This window comes from Xyrauchen texanus, chromosome 3, assembly GCF_025860055.1.
Source record: "Xyrauchen texanus isolate HMW12.3.18 chromosome 3, RBS_HiC_50CHRs, whole genome shotgun sequence".
Taxonomy (NCBI): domain Eukaryota; kingdom Metazoa; phylum Chordata; class Actinopteri; order Cypriniformes; family Catostomidae; genus Xyrauchen; species Xyrauchen texanus.
In genome coordinates, this window is record NC_068278.1 from 6310465 (window position 1) to 6328325 (window position 17861).

The following is a 17861-nucleotide window of genomic DNA, read 5'->3' on the forward strand; positions in this document are numbered from 1 at the left end:
AATAATCTATAATACAATCATAAAGCATAAGAAGCACATGCATGTTAATGCAAAAGAAGTTGAAAATAGATGCATTTTTAATTGACATTTCATAAATACCACAACTGAATTAGTATATGATTGTACAGCATCTTAAATACTTTTCTCATATCACATGAACCAATGACAACAGTTCTCTGCAGTAACATCACAAAAATATGCAGTACTATTACATTTTGTAAAGACAATTTAGAATGACCCGAGTCTGTTAATTTGCGGCATTCTGGTAGCAGGTTACTGTAAAATATGTGTATCTTTGTAGTGAGACCATTAACATTTGTTAGTCACTTCACAAAGTATTACCTCAACCATATACAGTGAGACTAGGGTCATTCTGGTTTTGAGCACTTTGACGTTATTTGAATATTAAAGGTTAATGGTGAAAATAGTTCACCCAAAAATGAACATTCTGAAAATAAATATGAGGTTTGGAATGACAAGGTGAGTACATAATGTCATTTTCATTTTGGGGTGAACTATTCCTTTAATTTGACATCTTTAAACACAATAATTAGTTCTATATGGCTTCTAGATAAAAATAATAATAAAATCTTTAGAACATTCCCATTGCACAGTATGCAGGATTTGACATTTGACCTTTAAAGACTGCATGCTAGCTTACCATTCTTAAAGGGGTACACATTTAGAAAAATCCACAATTCATTATTGGTTTTTAATTCAGTTTTAGATGTGTATTGTGAAATTTTGTTTTGGACACAGTGGGTGAAGAAATAACACTAATGTGGTAATCTAGGGCTGGTGTAAGTCCACTATACAGGGCTGTGAAAAGGTAAGTAAACCCCATGACAAGTGTAATTTTTTTCAACTGGGCATGGGTGAGAATCAGGTCTCACCCATGCCCAGCGGCATGTTGCCCTGGCAAAAAAAAATGCACTTTAAATTTAGCACTCTCACAAAAATTGGATAAGATGTAGCACAGTTGTTGCTCATAACCCTGCACCTAATGGAGGTATGAAAAAGGGCCCAATATTTTTGCGAAAACCAAACGCAGAGAATGAGACAAGAAATGCAACCTCGTAACAAATTTGGGCTTGCTATGGGGGCTGTTTTGCTGCTTAAGGGTCCAGCAAACTTGCAAAGTGGACCTTTGATAATGACCCAAAACAAGCAAGCAAATCCACAAAGGTGTGGCTCATAAAAAGAAATGGAGGAGTTTGGAATCGTCAAGTCAAAGTCCAGATCTCAATTCAATAGAAATGCTGTAGGAGGGCTTGATGTGGGCCGTACAGTACATGCAAGAAATCCCTCATAAAGCAATTCTGCAGCACAGAATAAAAGACTAACAAAATAATTTTTTACAAGAAGGTATTTCTGCTAAAGGGGAAATGCCAGCTACTAAATGTAAGTGTTTGCTTATTTTGTCCACAGAAGACATTTCTGTAGATAGTTTTGTTGAGTCAAGTCAAATTTTCACATTTTATTTGTTAAATTATCACCTTCACACATTAATATGGTCTAAATAAAGCTTCAGTATTGATATGCCAACATGTTGAAGGAAAAAAAAAAAAAAAAAACTTTCATGGGGTGTGCATAATTTCTCACAGCACTGTAAATATGGTACACACATATCCTCTACAACTGACTGTTTATCTCCAATAGAGATTTTAATCATTCTTAACAGTGTTGTATTTAGGGATTGCTTTCATCTCCATTGTGTCGAGGAGAGTCATACCGCATGATTTGACGTGGGGTGCCATACCCCGTCATGCCAGCCTGAGATGCTCCACGATTGCTTCCCATCTGAAATCCAATTAGACTACGGCCTTGACGCAGCTGTTCCTCAGAAAACTCCCTCTTGTTTCCCTTTGTTTTCCTAAAACACAATAGTTTTTACAGAAAGTGTGCATAATGGGTTGTAATAATAATAATAATGCGATAATACAATGCATAACAAATTTGATTTGATTAGTCTATTAGCAACAGACTTTTGACTTTCAGCATAGAGTCTGGTCCATCTAACTGACCATACACAGCAACGTCCACTAAGTTTTTGGTTTAAAACGTTTTCCACTTCCTAATGTCATTTTTTTTTTCCAAAGTATGTAGTACTAGAGAGTGTTTTCTAAAGTTTACATTGTCTGTGGAGGAAAATGGCATTACATTGTGGATGAGAGGCATAAAATCAATGCATTTTCAATTGAAAACATTGGTGTGGACCTGGCCTTGGAGTAACAAACTATTTGACCAGCTCACCTATGGAACCAGTCTTTGTCTCCAAGGTAATAACCGTCATCCTTTGTTAGAGCTTCACTTCCCAGAGCCACCAGTGTCCTCTGGACTGCAGCCATGTCCTTTCCTTAAAAACACACCAAAATGTCTTAAATAAACAATCATTGCTGTAACACAATACAACCTGACCAAAGCATCTTTCACACCATGTCCACCATGCTAATGACAATATCTCAAATGCTACACACAATTAAACACCATGCCAAGTCATTTTTATTTGTATAGGGCTTTTCACAATACACGCCATCTTAAAGCAGCTTTACAGAAAATTATGCAGTTATGTCTTAAAGTCCTCGATGAGAAGTTTCATTGAAGAAGGTCATTGAAGATCCTGTCATAAAAATGAATACCCCAGTGAGCAAGAGGACTATTTTGAAGAGCTAACAAAACATATAAAAAACTCAAAAGCCACAACATGTATGTTAGATCCAATCCCAACTAAGGTTCCCAGTAATCTCAGAAACACTTCTTAATATTATTAACCCCTTGCTATCCTTAGGACATCAAACCGCTATTTAGGCCCCATTACAGTACAGAGACTGCGCCTAAGAGTTACAAATGACTTGCTCTTATAATCTGATCGCGGCTGCATTTCTCTTCTAGTGCTTTTAGATCTTAGTGCTGCTTTTGACACGACAGATCACGACATTCTCTTGAATAGGCTGGAGAATTATTTTGGCATTAGTGGACTTGAATTAGCATGGTTTAGGTCCTATATATCAAACAGCTACCTCTTTGTATGTGTAAACGAGGAATTGTATTGAGTGCCATAGGGATCAGTTTTAGGACCTCTGCTTTTCTCCTTATACATGCTTCCCCGGGGAGATATTATATGCCCAAAAATGTATTAATGCGTTCCTGACCTCAAGACTAGATTATTGTTATGCATTACTGGGAGGATGTTCGGCAAGTTCAATAAATAAGCTTCAATTGGTTCAAAATGCAGCTGCCAGAGTGCTGACTAGAACTAAGAAATATGATAATATTAGCCCAATTTTATAATTGTTACATTGGCTACATGTAAAATTTTGTATTCATTTAAAAATTCTGTTAACTACATACAAATCTTTGAATGGTCTAGCTCCACAGTACTTAAGTGACCTTCTGACGCGCTATATTCCATCACGTTCATTATGATCACAAATTTCTGGCTTGTTAATAATTCCAAGAATATCAAAATCCACATAGGGATGCTTGGCTCCTAAACTATGAAGTTGTCTTCCTAACACAGTTCGGGATGCAGACACACTCACTCAGTTTAAGTTTAGACTAAAGACTCATCTATTTAACCAGACATACACATCATTTATCCTTCAACTCACAATTAGGATGCTTTAGTTAGGTCTGTCAGAACCAGAAACATCCATCATGATCTATAGCTCTGCATAAAACTGAATGGCTGAATATGCTAATATTATTCTACAGTCAGGTCCATAAATATTGGGGCATTGACACAATTCTAATCTTTTTGGCTCTATACACCACCACAATGGATTTGAAATGAAATGAACAAGATGTGCTTTAACTGCAGACTTTCAGCTTTAATTTGAGGGTATTTACATCCAAATCAGGTGAACGGTGTAGGAATTACAACAGTTTGTATATGTGCCTCCCACTTTTTAAGGGACCAAAAGTAATGGGACAGATTGATTAGATAAATCAAACTTACACTTTTTAATACTTGGTTGCAAATCCTTTGCAGTCAATTACAGCCTGAAGTCTGGAACGCATAGACATCACCAGACGCTGGGTTTCATCCCTGGTGATGCTCTCCCAGGCCTCTACTGCAACTGTCTTCAGTTCCTGCTTGTTCTTGGGGCATTTTCCCTTCAGTTTTGTCTTCAGCAAGTGAAATGCATGCTCAATCGGATTCAGGTCCGGTGATTGACTTGGCCATTGCATAACATTCCACTTCTTTCCCTTAAAAAACTCTTTGGTTGCTTTCGCAGTATGCTTCGGGTCATTGTCCATCTGTACTGTGAAGCGCCTTCCAATGAGTTCTGAAGCATTTGGCTGAATATGAGCAGATAATTTGCCCGAAACACTTCAGAATTCATCCTGCTGCTTTTGTCAGCAGTCACATCATCAATAAATACAAGAGAACCAGTTCCATTGGCAGCCATACATGCCCACGCCATGACACTACCACCACCATGCTTCACTGATGAGGTGGTATGCTTTGGATCATGAGCAGTTCCTTTCCTTCTCCATACTCTTCTCTTCCCATCACTCTGGTACAAGTTGATCTTTGTCTCATCTGTCCATAGGGTGTTGTTCCAGAACTGTGAAGGCTTTTTTAGATGTTGTTTGGCAAACTCTAATCTGGCCTTCCTGTTTTTGAGGCTCACCAATGGTTTACATCTTGTGGTGAACCCTCTGTATTCACTCTGGTGAAGTCTTCTCTTGATTGTTGACTTTGACACGCATACACCTACCTCCTGGAGAGTGTTCTTGATCTGGCCAACTGTTGTGAAGGGTGTTTTCTTCACCAGGGAAAGAATTCTTCGGTCATCCACCACAGTTGTTTTCCGTGGTCTTCCGGGTCCTTTGGTGTTGCTGAGCTCACCGGTGCGTTCTTTCTTTTTAAGAATGTTCCAAACAGTTGATTTGGCCACACCTAAAGTTTTTGCTATCTCTCTGACGGGTTTGTTTTGATTTTTCAGCCTAATGATGGCTTGCTTCACTGATAGTGACAGCTCTTTGGATCTCATATTGAGAGTTGACAGCAACAGATTCCAAATGCAAATAGCACACTTGAAATGAACTCTGGACCTTTTATCTGCTCCTTGTAAATGGGATAATGAGGGAATAACACACACCTGGCCATGGAACAGCAGAGCAGCCAATTGTCCCATTAATTTTGGTCCCTTAAAAAGTGGGAGGCACATATAAAACTGTTGTAATTCCTACACCGTTCACCTGATTTGGATGTAAATACCCTCAAATTAAAGCTGAAAGTCTGCAGTTAAAGCACATCTTGTTCGTTTCATTTCAAATCCATTGTGGTGGTGTATAGAGCCAAAAAGATTAGAATTGTGTCCATGTCCCAATATTTATGGACCTGACTGTATTTGTTTCCATATGAAGATCCAGCTATGTTCAGAGACAGTGATTTTCCGAATATCCAAACTGGCCAACTTCCTGTGGGGTGAGCTAATGACTGTAAGTATGAAAGTTTTTTGGCTTGGTGAGATTAATATGTGTGCCAAATTTGGTGACTCTAGATGAAAATGAGGATGCTATTACATGCCCATTTTCAAGGGGGTGTTACAGAGCCCACTGAGCCCACGATTTGGCTGGAGAAGTGAGGGAAATTCAACGAGAATTTTTGAACATGTCGGCAATGGAAAATAAGGTTGTTCCTGACTTGGAAGATCTTGCTGTAATATGTCGATTGATCACTCCAATGGAGACAAAATTCACTGAGGTGGTCACAAGTGTGGGGGATGTCGAGAAACGGATCGACTATCTTGAGTAATTGGAGAGGGAACTAGCTGCTAATCTGCTAGCTACCAAGGTGGATTTGGAGCACATCTGGGAGATATTGGAGGACTTGGAGAACAGTAAATGGCAGAATAATATTAGAATAATCGGAATTCCTGAAGCCAAAGAAGGTCGGGATATGGTGAAATTCCTGGACATGCTTTTTCCGAATCAGCTTGACATAACAGGCCATAAGCTGGAAATCACAGGGTTCAAAGTGGTTGATAATCAGGGCTTTTTTTTATTGATCTTGAAGAGATGTTGCATGCTGCTGGCATCCCTCATTATATAATATTTGAGACTTTAATCATTTGATGACTTAGTCCTTGATTATAGTGAAGCAAAAATGTGTAAGTCCCCTAGAGCAACATTAGGGAGACTTTTGTCCACTTTTTCCCAGACATGTCCTCTTTTCCAGACCTTAAAAAGTTTCCGGCTTGGATTTCTACATTTGCGATAATGTCCATGATTCAGCTTTAGTTGCATGATGATGTGCATCTGGTCTACTACTTTGCTAATGTGTTTGCATGCATATTTGCATTGCTTTAACTCCTCTTTTTAAGTCCCGCCTTCTAGCATAGCAAGACCAAAATAAGACCAAAATTGAATAGTCAATCTCTCCGTGAACACTATTGTGTTCAGCATCAAACAGATGCTTGACACTGATAGTAGCAGCAAATGACAGCTGAGTTGAAAGAATGCCCAAATGAAATTGCAAATTAATGCAGATTTGCACAAAAGATTTCCATGCTTTCGTCCATGTGGAGACCAGTGGAAAGCAGAATGTATGACATGTAAAGCTGGCACTTATGTGTCAGTTACTAATAAAGGTGCAAGTGATTTAGAAGCACACATTAGCTCTGCGATGCAAATTAACAGGCTACTTTTTGTGACCAGGTAAAATTATCACATTGCTTCATTTTCCATTGCCATTCAAAATAATAGTAATAGTAAATTAAGGTAAACTTACGGCATCATATATTTTATTTTAGTACATGGATATTCAAACGAATGTTGGAAATGTATATTTATTTATATATATTTATGTTATGCTAATAGAGTGTCTTTTTCACTGTATTAAAGTTTGCATTCATAGTATCACTGTTTTGAACCCTATTATCCACCCCCCCGGTGAAAAATGTGTCCTCTATTTGGTCACCCCACCAAATGTCCAAATTCAAGAAATAAATATAATGTTGTGCTTGTATTTAGAAATAAGTGTAAATTTGGTGGAGAAATATATAATTGCCATAGCCAGTGGGTGACACCTGTCCCTCATTGTGGTTTATCCGGGTTTGTCTCATAGGAAAAGTAAATCAAAACGGTTGAAAAAATGGTCTGCATGGGGTGTGCTAGTCCACTTATACTAGTACCAGCAACTGACTGACTTAGATGTTCATATTAGAGTAAACTAATGTTACACCAAAATAAATTGTTTTACTGTTTAACAATAAATCAGGATATTAGCCATTTTTGAGGTACACATTGAAATTTCCAATGAACAACACAAGTACTTCAGTGTTTCCCATTAATAGACTAGACTCTGGTGGCCCGCCACAGTCTCATTTGCCCCGCCACGGTCTCATAATGAACTGAAAACATTTGTACAATTCTTAGTCTCGTAATAACATAAAATAAAAGGTTGTGTTTTGTGCTCTCTCTCGTGCACCAGTCAGCTCCTCACCCGCTGCTGTAAACTCACGCGCTCACACGCACTCACAGATATATGCACTGGAGTATTCCTGGATCCGCCTAACATTATTTGGTTGAGGAGGTAATCTTTGAGATAATTAACGTTAACTAACATTAAATGTATCCACTGCATTTATACACTACTCCACACACAATTTATCATCATCAGTGTACAAGAGCAAACAGATAATATTATTGCCGAAGTTACAATCATGATGATTTACGTAAATTAACGTTAGTGTACTAGGTTAATTGGCATAACGTTACACTGGTTATGGCTTCACTAGCTAGCTACTGTTAGCAGTCTTAGGTAACATTAAAAGATAAAAAGCTGAAACTGACATCCCTAGTTTTTACCCTGCTTTTCAGAATGAGCATACAAAAATATTTTAAGAGACGTCAAAACTCAGATGAAGAAGTTAAATGTAGACATGGTGTCTAAGTTAAATGAGGCAATGTAAGAGATTATTTAGCACAACAGACTCTTGCTCTAAGTGAAAATTGTGGGTCAGGTAGTGTTAATCCAGCTAATTTTAGCCAGTCGCTTTTGGCGAGGCAGGCCTTGGCTCTGTCAATTAAACCCTGGCTGGGGGTGAAATGCATCATGTATATGGCTGTTTCTCACAATTAAATTTATTTCAAAATTGCCAATTGCAGCTTTAAGAGCACAAAATTGTTTACAAGAGCACAACACTAGACTCTTAATTTTGCTCTCAATGTGCACCAGATGGAAGTATTTAACTTTAAAATGTAAAAAAAAAAACGGGGAGCATGCCCCCAAACCCCCCTAGAGGATCGGAGGACCACCCACCCAAAGTCTCACAAAATCCTGTAGGAATCAATGTACTTTCATTGTAAGCAAGGTGCCAGAGTGCAGTTTATTTAAAATAGATGGGGGGTCACCTAAAGCCACACCAGCTTAAATGGGGGAGGGCTTAGCCCCGAACCTCCTCAAGTCCTAGAAACACCCCTGCTGGTCAGAGTGGATTGTGAGAGAAGTTAATACACTCGGTAACCTATATGAGATTTGATATCTCAGTATTTAAAACTGTGCCACCTGCTCTGTTCTATTTTTGGGAGTAGCATACTTCCCCTAAAATGGCAGATCCTCTGGGAGTGGTGATTACTGCTTTTGGAAAAGGTCATGAGCCATCAGTGTATTACTCTCTGCTAATTCAGAGTGTGGGGACGGAGCTTCAACTTCTCTCAAGAGATTATGGGAGAAAGATTTAAACTTGGTATTGGAGGAGGGAGTGTGGGCTAGGATTCTAAAAAATGCCAAGTCTGCACCTAGAGATGCAAGGGTGCATATTATGCAATTCTAGATTTTACATCGATTCTATTGGACACCCTCTAGACACACACACCTGCTGGCGGTGCCAATCAGAAGATGGAGACACAAACCATGATTTTTGGTGGTGTGTTAAGATCCAAGAATTTTGGTTAAAGGTTCAGAGTTTTGTGTGTGACGTATTGGGCACTCAAATTTAATTTTGCCCCAAAATCTGTATTTTAGGCGATATGGTGGTCATCAATATTGGGAATAAACACATAAAATAAATTGGGTTCTAACCAGTGTTATGATCGCCAGACAAGTTGTTTTAAGGGGATGGACGTCTGCTGGAGGGCTCCCATTTCAGGAGTGGTACATGGAGATGGTGAGGGTGGCGGCTTTTGAGGAAGCATTATTTTGAAGTCTGGGGAACTTGGATGTGTTTGTTGGGAAATGGTGCAACTATTTAGCTCTTGGGGAGGGGCAGTGAAGAGAAAGGTATAGTTATAAATGTGTGTGATTCTTATATATTTGTGTGTGTGTGTGTGTGTGTGTGTGTGTGTGTGTATACTCATGTGTGACCACAGGAATGTTTGTTGGGGGTCAGGGATTGGGAGGGGTAGTGGTGGGGGTTAAATGTTGATTCTGTGAATATATGTTTTGTATAAATCAATAAAAATGTTAATCACAAAAAAAGAGTTTTCACATATATTAAATACCCCAAAAGTACCGAAAACCTTGAAGAGAATAATATTAATAATAATCATTAGAAGAACAATAGAGCCTCCACACCTTCAGAGCTTGGGCCCTAAAAATTCCTGTGGCATGTCACAGTGAATATGCTGGAGCTCCGGGGTCTACAGGAGTCTATCCTGCAGTCTGTCTGGCCTGCAGCGAGCCCGAGCGTCAACAACTTAAAAGCATGAAACAACTACTCACAAATGGTTTCTGCTTCGGCTAGACAGCCAATACCCCAATCTGAGTCGGAGGGGGACGACATCAAAAACTATCACTTTGAGCATCTGGCCAGGACTTGGAGGTGGCCTGAGGAGGAGTGGAGCTGTTGGTCTGTTCCATTGCTGACAGGACAGGCACTGGAGGCTTACATAGTGTTGGACGAAGAGCAAGCAGAGGTGTACAGGGAACTAAAGGAGGTGCTCTTGGTTTAACATCTCTCCGATGACCAACTGCCAGTGCTTCTGGGTGACCTCTGTTCCAGCCGAGGAATCACAAACAGAGACCTACCATCACCTGCAGAATCTCTATCGATGTTGGGTGAGACCTGAGCTGCACTGTAAGGCAGAGATTGTTGAGACTATCATCCTAGAGCTACTTCGTGTGCTCCCATACGACTGCCATACTTGGGTGAGGGAGCACAAGCTGACGACAGGACTGGCGGCATTGACAAACAAGCTGCTGGCCAGGTGGCAGTGGCCATAAACTGTCATACGGAAGATGGGGCCGGTAACCTATGAGATCCACCACCCCGACAAGGGAAACATACATATGTAAACCTAATTAAGAATGGAAGGAGCCAACCAATAAGACCACTGAAACATTGCTCCTGATATGGAAGGTGGAAGATATGAAGGATGAAGAGCTGGAACCAGAGGGGAGAGCACAGAGTCAGCCATCAGCAGTGAAGCTAGACCATCTGACGGACTCAAAGAAGGCTGAACTTCAATGCCACAAATAGATGCCTCTAAGACATACACCATGTTCGGACTTCGCTGGGGCTGATCCAATTCATTATTCTCCCCTTTGATCTGCATGGGGCACCTAAAACTTTTCAAAGGTTGTTGGACCAAGTTCTGCAGGGCTACGAGGGATGGTCTGCTACCTACCTCGATGATGTGGTGATACATGAAAACACCTGGGCAGAACACCTGGAACACTTGCAGCAGAGCTTAAAGAAGATCAAAGATGTGAGTTGACCCTGAATTTGGCAAAGTGTGAGTGGGTTTGGCAGGAAACCAGCTACCTCGGGTATAATCTGGGCAATGGTGAGCTGCGACCACAAGTCAATAAAGTGGAGGCAATACAGCAGAGCCCAAGACCTAAGATGAAGGAGGTAAGGTCCTGGTACATAAAATGTATCCCAAGCTTTTCCTCCATTGCAGCACCACCAGGCAAGTACACATGTAGACATCAAAGGGGGCTTGAGCATCTGCCATTTTTCTACCTCGAGAGAAAGTGCCCTTTATCTGGGATGCTTTTTATCCCTAAATTTATTGAGTAAAAAATCTAAATATCAGGTCGGGAGATAAGACTTTGCAGAGTTCCGATGCCCTCCCTCCCTCTCTCTCTCTCCCTCAGTGTCTCCGCGCAGCACATATCGGCACATCAGACACACAGAAAGGCAGGCAGCAGCTCCCAGCTCCTATCCCAGTTGTGTTTTTCTTGGCTTCTGTGGAGGTGAGTGGTGATGAACAAAAGACCAAGTTACCAGTGCCTCGACTCTACAGCTAATTAGCCAAAAGCCAGATATAGTTAAATTGTGTCTTGCTAACATGCATGACTCATGAGCTACTAGCTAATGTAGTAATAAGTTAGCTACGGTTTAGCTAAGGCAATATATCATGGCCATACAGGCTAATGTACTGTACTTAATGCCGACACTACAGGTGAATACAATAAAATGTGTGTCTAATGACGTCATCACAATCGCCACATTGATATACAAATTAGTGGTTAAAAAATTAAAATGCGCTAATTTGCATACATTGAAATATTATGTATTCAAATAACACCAAAATAATTCAAACGATTTATTACCTTTTTTACATTATAAAAAAATGATTAGTGAAACTATATCCCTCACCTTGGTGCAGTCATTTATTCTAAATTGAAACTAATAGCATAGAAAACATGCACATTGTGGCATAGATTCCTTTGCTGTTGCCGGCTCTTGTGATAAACCTAGTGAATACTTAAGAAGACCATGGTCTCTGTGTGAACTGATTCTTTTGAAGAAATCGGTTGAGTATGAAACAATTGCATGAGTGTGAGGGAATTAAAATAAATTGGTAAGGAAGTCAGAGTTGTGTTAATATATTTAATGTTTTGTTTAACAAAAAACAAATAAATAGAAGTTCCCTTTTTTTCAACTTGAGCCTCTGCCCCCAAAATGTCTGTGCATGTCCCTGTGTACCTGACTAAAACCGGGAAGATTCAACAACCTGAAGAAGAAAATATGTTCAAGCCTGGTCCTACAGAGTCTAGTTTTTCGCAGCTCTTCCTGGTGTAGGTGGACGCTTCAGCTACAGGAATCGGTGCAGTGTAACCAAAAACTGACGAAACCATGCATGTAATTAGAAGGGGTAACAAGCGATGGTAAATACCTCTAAAGAAATGGCGAATTATTCAGGTATATTGTTAGTTGCCATGTTTATTCTTGTTTTAAGGAATATATGATGAATATGTGGAGGTTATGGTTTATATATAAGTAAATGTACTTACAAATTATACTTACCTGTTTTATGGTTTGCTCCAAAGTGGGAGGAGTCATGGGCTATAAAAGGGAACCCAAGCTCATTGTTAGCGAGTGCCCTTTGGGAGCTCATGCAAACAAGTATTAGTGGTACTGTGAGTGATTCTTACAACTTGTGTATACGAGTCTGTCTGTCTGTCTGCCTGTCTGTCTATCTATCTAATTATATTTTGTATTCATTTTTTTCTTTGATACGTTTTGTATTCATTTTTGCTTTGATATTTTGAGCACATGTAAATAGCCTTCCATCTGTTCAAGTTTGTACATTGGCACACTGTAAATTAGTGTTGGTTTCGAGTCCACCTTAGTCAAGTCCAAGTCTTTAAACAATCGAGTCCAAGTTGAGTCTGAGTCAAAAAGGGGCAGAGTCAGAATGAATCTGTTCATGAATTAAAATTGTAAGATTGTAAAAAATTGTAAAATAAGAAAAAAAAAATGTCAATACAAATGCAACAAAAACACTTTAGGTGTATGAAGACAAAACTGTTCTTCAACACACTTCTTATTGCATTCTGTTGACATTTAAATTATTTGTTGCTTTTTCCCTCCACTCAAAAATACACCAAAGAAAGTGAAAGCTGTGTTAGTTATTACAACCAGAGTTATTATTATTTCTAATTTTAATGTTGTTTTTTCTACTTCATTTTCAATTTAGTTTAGTTTTATCAAAAATTATGGATGAAATGTATGTAATGTAATGAAATTAATACATTAATGTAATATTAAAAGATATAATTATGCCCATAAAATTAAACAGAAAATAAAAACAGAAAAGATCAAATATTTGTATTCTACTAAACCAGGTATAGCCTACTTCTCTAATATTACGATACATTTTTAATGACAAACACTCCTTGAGCTGACGTGTTGCTCATTTTACATTATATTCAGTATGGAGACTTTTGTGTTCTTCGTTGTATTTTCTGACTTTTTTGCCATTGAAACGCAAGTGCCAGCTTTACAGATAACGCACAGCGGTTGCACTACAAATATGTAACGGACTGAGTTGAACAATTTCCATGGTTTATTTCATCCGTCATATAAGTTTGAGGAATCTTGCACACATACTTCTACTTAAGCTCCAGGGCACTGCTTCACGTCCCCAGTTTTTGTGACGCTTTCAGATGCAATAAATGCTTAGATATAGTGTAATTATTAAAAAATTAAAGCCTCAATAGAATCTAAATATTGCCATAAAATCTAAGGATAAATCTTAAATAAATAAAAAATAATAATAAACACTTAAAAAAATATATATATATATTATAATTGAGTATTTTCATAAATTGAACATTAAGGGTTGGGATTTGGGACAGCCACTTCCTAATATAAAATATACTATAAATTATGTTTTTGTATACAGTATATTTATATTATTATCATGTCAATTAATGCCTTGGGTTAAAATAGATCCGAACATATTATGAAATATCCAATATCTAAATTCTTAATAGTTTTTTATCACTTTTTTATTGTGAAACTACATTTTAAACTCTGTAGTATTGTCCATATACATACTGTATATGTATAACTTGTTTTCCTAGTGGTCACAATTGTTAAATGTATTCATGATGACTTACATGTTTACTTGTCCTGTGAGCATGATTTATATGAGCCAGAACAATTTTATTAATAAATTAATAACAGACCCTTTAAACCTTATATGTACCAAATATGGTAGCTGTATGTGTTTTATTACAGGTTTTACTTGCGTTCTTTTATGGAGCTTTGAGACACACACACCATTTATTAGAAGGGCAAAGTGGAATTATAAAGCTGTGGTCATTTGACTATTTGCACCACTCATGTAAAAATTAAAACATGAAATCAAAACATTCTGCATGTTCATTTCAACTGTTTAGACTTAATCATCAGACTCTTTTAGTGTGTGTGTGTGTGTGTGTGTGTGTGTGTTACCTTCCCAAAGATCAACGGTTTGGAATATATCTCCTCTGTTGACTCCATATTCTTCAGCAGCCTGCAAGAACTGAGAAATCTTCTCCATTTGTTTAAAGACCATTTTACTTTCTGTAATTTTCTTAATGGGCTCCATTCCACTGGGGTAAAGACTGTTGATAAGACGACACAGAATCTGTGGTGGGGAGAGGGAAGGCAGGGAGACATATAATTTATATTGCACCCAGAATGCTGAGTTATAGGCATCTTTATCTACATGTGCCAGAAAACATTCTCTTACAGAGCATATCCAGAACCATGCAAAACCCATCGAGTCAGTTCTATCGGGAAGACACGCAGGCTTGAGTGAAGTTTAAGATGCCATTTATTTGATAGATGTAAAACAGAAAGTGATGTCTCTCTCTTTGGCGTAGGCCCCGTCCGGCGTTCCGAGGGAGTTGTACCCGGAACCGTCATGTCCTGCCGTAGATAGGAGGCAGGGGCGAGGAGCCTACCCCAGTGCGGGACGGGGCTCAACTGGTGGTGGTGGGGTGGTGGAGGTTGCAGTGTTAGCACACCGAACCAGCAATGTGATAGATTGTGTGTGGACTTATAAAGCAATGGCTTACATGCGATTGGCTAGGAATTACCCAGCTAATGACGTGATTATGTACAGCTGCTAGTCTTCCTGCTAGAACTACGCTGCGCTTCCATTTCTGCAATAATCTCATTTATCCAGGCGACTAAAGCAATAACTACATATCTCACAGCTGTCTTTTACTTAGATAGGGTTCACATAATGAATAGTCAAAATAGGTTTTTTTTATATTTTGAGAAGAGAATTCAATTTACTATACAAACACATTTTCTGCTCATTTCAAAAAGAGCAACAAAGCTCATATAAATGTCTAGCTCTGAAACTCCACAACATTCATCTACAACTTAACCTACAGTATGAATACATTAACATATATGACCACCCTCAGTTACACGTTAATGATGCCTATATGGTGTTCAGCTATTACATAGTCTTAAATACTACCACCTAATCTTGGTGAAGTTATATGGAAGAAGCCTGATAGATACTATTATTCCTAACACCAGAAGATGTCATTATTCCAGTTTACAAAACATGGTGCTGTTTCTGGTACCGTGTGAAAAAGAGTGACCAACATTTAATTTTTAACTAACAAAATAAAATGATGAAAACTATTTATGACATGTTCCTTCAAGTACTTTCCACGATGGCCTGGAAGGGGCAACATGGTTTTAGATGTCTCCACAGTTTTCCTTCTTTCTAATTCCAACATAAAACACATACTGTTCCACTCATGAGCCATTTCTGGAGGTTCTGTTTGCCAGGTTCTGGCCGTTCCAGGTCATTTCCACACTGGACAAGGATCCATTCCACCAGCTTAGACTCCAGCTCAGCATTATACTTCTGCTCAATCTTCTCTTGGACCTCACGGCTGAGCCCATAGCTTGGCCCCCTGTTTGCCATGGCAGCACTCAGACATCAACACCGACCTACACCAGAGATGATCTGAACTGCTAGGGTATGAACAAACACACACACACACACACACACACACACACACACACACACACACACACACACACACACACACACACACACACACATGGTACAAAATGTAGTCACAATGATACATTTTGACTGTTGTTGTGTAATGCACTTATTTAAAAAAACTTTGTTTTGTTTGTTTTGCATCAGAATATCAGCCCATTTGCATGTTCCCCTTCATTACACTTTATTCAGTAACACATGTTTAATTCTACTTTACTTTTATTAAAATTAAAAAATTATATCTGTCCCTCACTTTTTTTAACTTTCTTTTCAACCCCATTATGCTGTGACATTTCCCTCATTAATTATACAATGCTTTGACCTTTCTGACATCTTATTTAAAGGAGGATAATCATGCAATGCCTTTGACATCCTAGTTCAAACAGAACCCTTACAGTATATATCTGTATTTATACAAATTTACACATCTTAGCTTCATCAAGCGCAATATTTCAGCTCTGTTATTGGTAAAAAAATATGGATATTTGAACAAAACATAAGAATATGGACTGTTATGTGGTACAATTAATGGTTTTGCTATATTCAAATGTTAAGTAGTTGCATAAAATAGGCTACAAATTTGAGGGGGTTGAAATTATGTAGTCTTGGGATTAGTATATAAAGAACTTACTAGAAGGACTTTAAAAGGCTACAACGACATACAGTATTTAAGACAGGGATTGGGAGATAGTAGTTCAAAAATATTTCATTGTAAAACTTATATTGGTTGACCACTAATCTGAATGTAAGAGGCACATTGTGGATCCCTTATGGTGATCCCCCAATACTTGTTATGGCTGAGTAGGGGAGAACAAAGTTGTCTGGCAGTTGGCACAATCTTCATACTTTGTTGAATGTAGTGTATGATGGGGCAAATGTTAATATACCCAACTCATGCAAATGAAATCTCAAGTTTTTAGGTAAAAAACAAATCCATTCAATGTCACCAAATATTATTTTTTTTATTGTTAATGATTAAAATGATATTGTGGTTGGTTGACACACACACGTTTCAAGAGAGAAGCTACACAGAAATACAGTAAAAACAACAGTTTATTTTAAAAGGGTAACTGAACTGAACACGTTTATCATATACAGGATCGTATGAGTAATGATTAACATGATTGTCATTAAAATATCAAAATAAAATTATATATATTATATATATATATACTTATTTTTGTATTTAATATGAACATTTTGAACATGTATAAACTTGTATAAATGTTAACCATTTTACATAAACATGTGAGGATGTTAGCCAGCCAGCTAGCTTAGCTTAACATGCAGTCTTACAAATCTTATATAAAAATGACTTGTACCCATCATTTTTAACTAAAATGAATATATTTAAAATCTTTCAACGTATTGTTTATATAACAGTTTTAGAAGAGAGGGTTTATTATTTCTTTATTTTGACAAATAAAATGAAAAGTTATCTTCACCTGAACAGATTTTTACATTCAAACTCTACGACAGAATCAAGAACGTGAACGTTAATTACAACATTAGCAGAAATGAGCTCTGTACCAAACAACCCATGGTCTCCCCTACTTTGGGCCTAAGGTGAAAAAATTATTTATTGAAAGTTCAGCTTTAACCTTTCCAAATGAAATCATAAGAAATCCTGAAATCAGGCAGTTATGGCTTCGTTTCCTTATGTCCACCTGACAAAATAGTGATGAACGCATTTTCCTCCACGGATTGGCACGCAGCACTTTTTGAGTCATCGTGTTATTACGATGATAATATAATGAATTACGCTGTGTTAAATAAACTACAAGAACCTGCGCTATATCAGGATTGTTACTCAACAACAAACTATTAAATATGCGCATTAAACTGCACGAAGCATCCAACACTCATATTAAAAATCCATATCTTTTCGAGAACATTGCGCGCAACTGTGTTACTAATTGTTAAATATTATTACACTGGATGATTTTATCACTGACAATCCAGTGAGGATTCATGCACATACTTACATGACGAAGGCTGTTTGTTGTTTTTCTCGCCCGTGTAATGTCCGTCTGTTGGCACCATGAAAGAGCATCCGTATGGGGCGAGGGGGTGGGACACAGCTCAGCATCCGTCATTGCATGGAGGTAGCCAAATCAGAGCATCACGCATCCTCACTCAGAGAACTGGGTTGG

General features: G+C 38.2%; 1 protein-coding gene across 2 annotated transcripts; it reads right to left on the reverse strand.

The window, feature by feature from the left end:
* Nucleotides 1-1674: 1674 nt before the first annotated feature.
* Nucleotides 1675-17844, reverse strand: tagln3a (transgelin 3a). Of its 2 annotated transcripts, none has more exons than XM_052102076.1 (5): nucleotides 17694-17844; nucleotides 15445-15674; nucleotides 14145-14319; nucleotides 2254-2356; nucleotides 1675-1873 (listed from the first exon to the last, which is right to left on the reverse strand). In XM_052102076.1, the coding sequence occupies exons 2-5, from the start codon at nucleotides 15622-15624 to the stop codon at nucleotides 1690-1692; spliced, it is 642 nt and encodes a 213-aa protein (XP_051958036.1). In that variant the 5' UTR covers nucleotides 15625-15674; nucleotides 17694-17844; the 3' UTR covers nucleotides 1675-1689. The 2 variants fall into 2 exon arrangements, with proteins under 2 accessions (XP_051958036.1, XP_051958044.1); XM_052102084.1 differs by having other exon boundaries at nucleotides 15445-15671; nucleotides 17694-17835.
* Nucleotides 17845-17861: the final 17 nt, after the last annotated feature.

Excerpts from the sequence above, each read along its gene's own strand:
- tagln3a (XM_052102076.1), bottom strand. The coding sequence starts at position 15,624 with ATGGCAAACAGGGGGCCAAGCTATGGGCTCAGCCGTGAGGTCCAAGAG. Across the intron at positions 14,320-15,444 it reads AATGGCTCATGAGTGGAACA|ATTCTGTGTCGTCTTATCAA; the intron begins GTATGTGTTTTA and ends TCCCCACCACAG. Across the intron at positions 1,874-2,253 it reads GACAAAGACTGGTTCCATAG|GAAAACAAAGGGAAACAAGA; the intron begins GTGAGCTGGTCA and ends ATTGTGTTTTAG.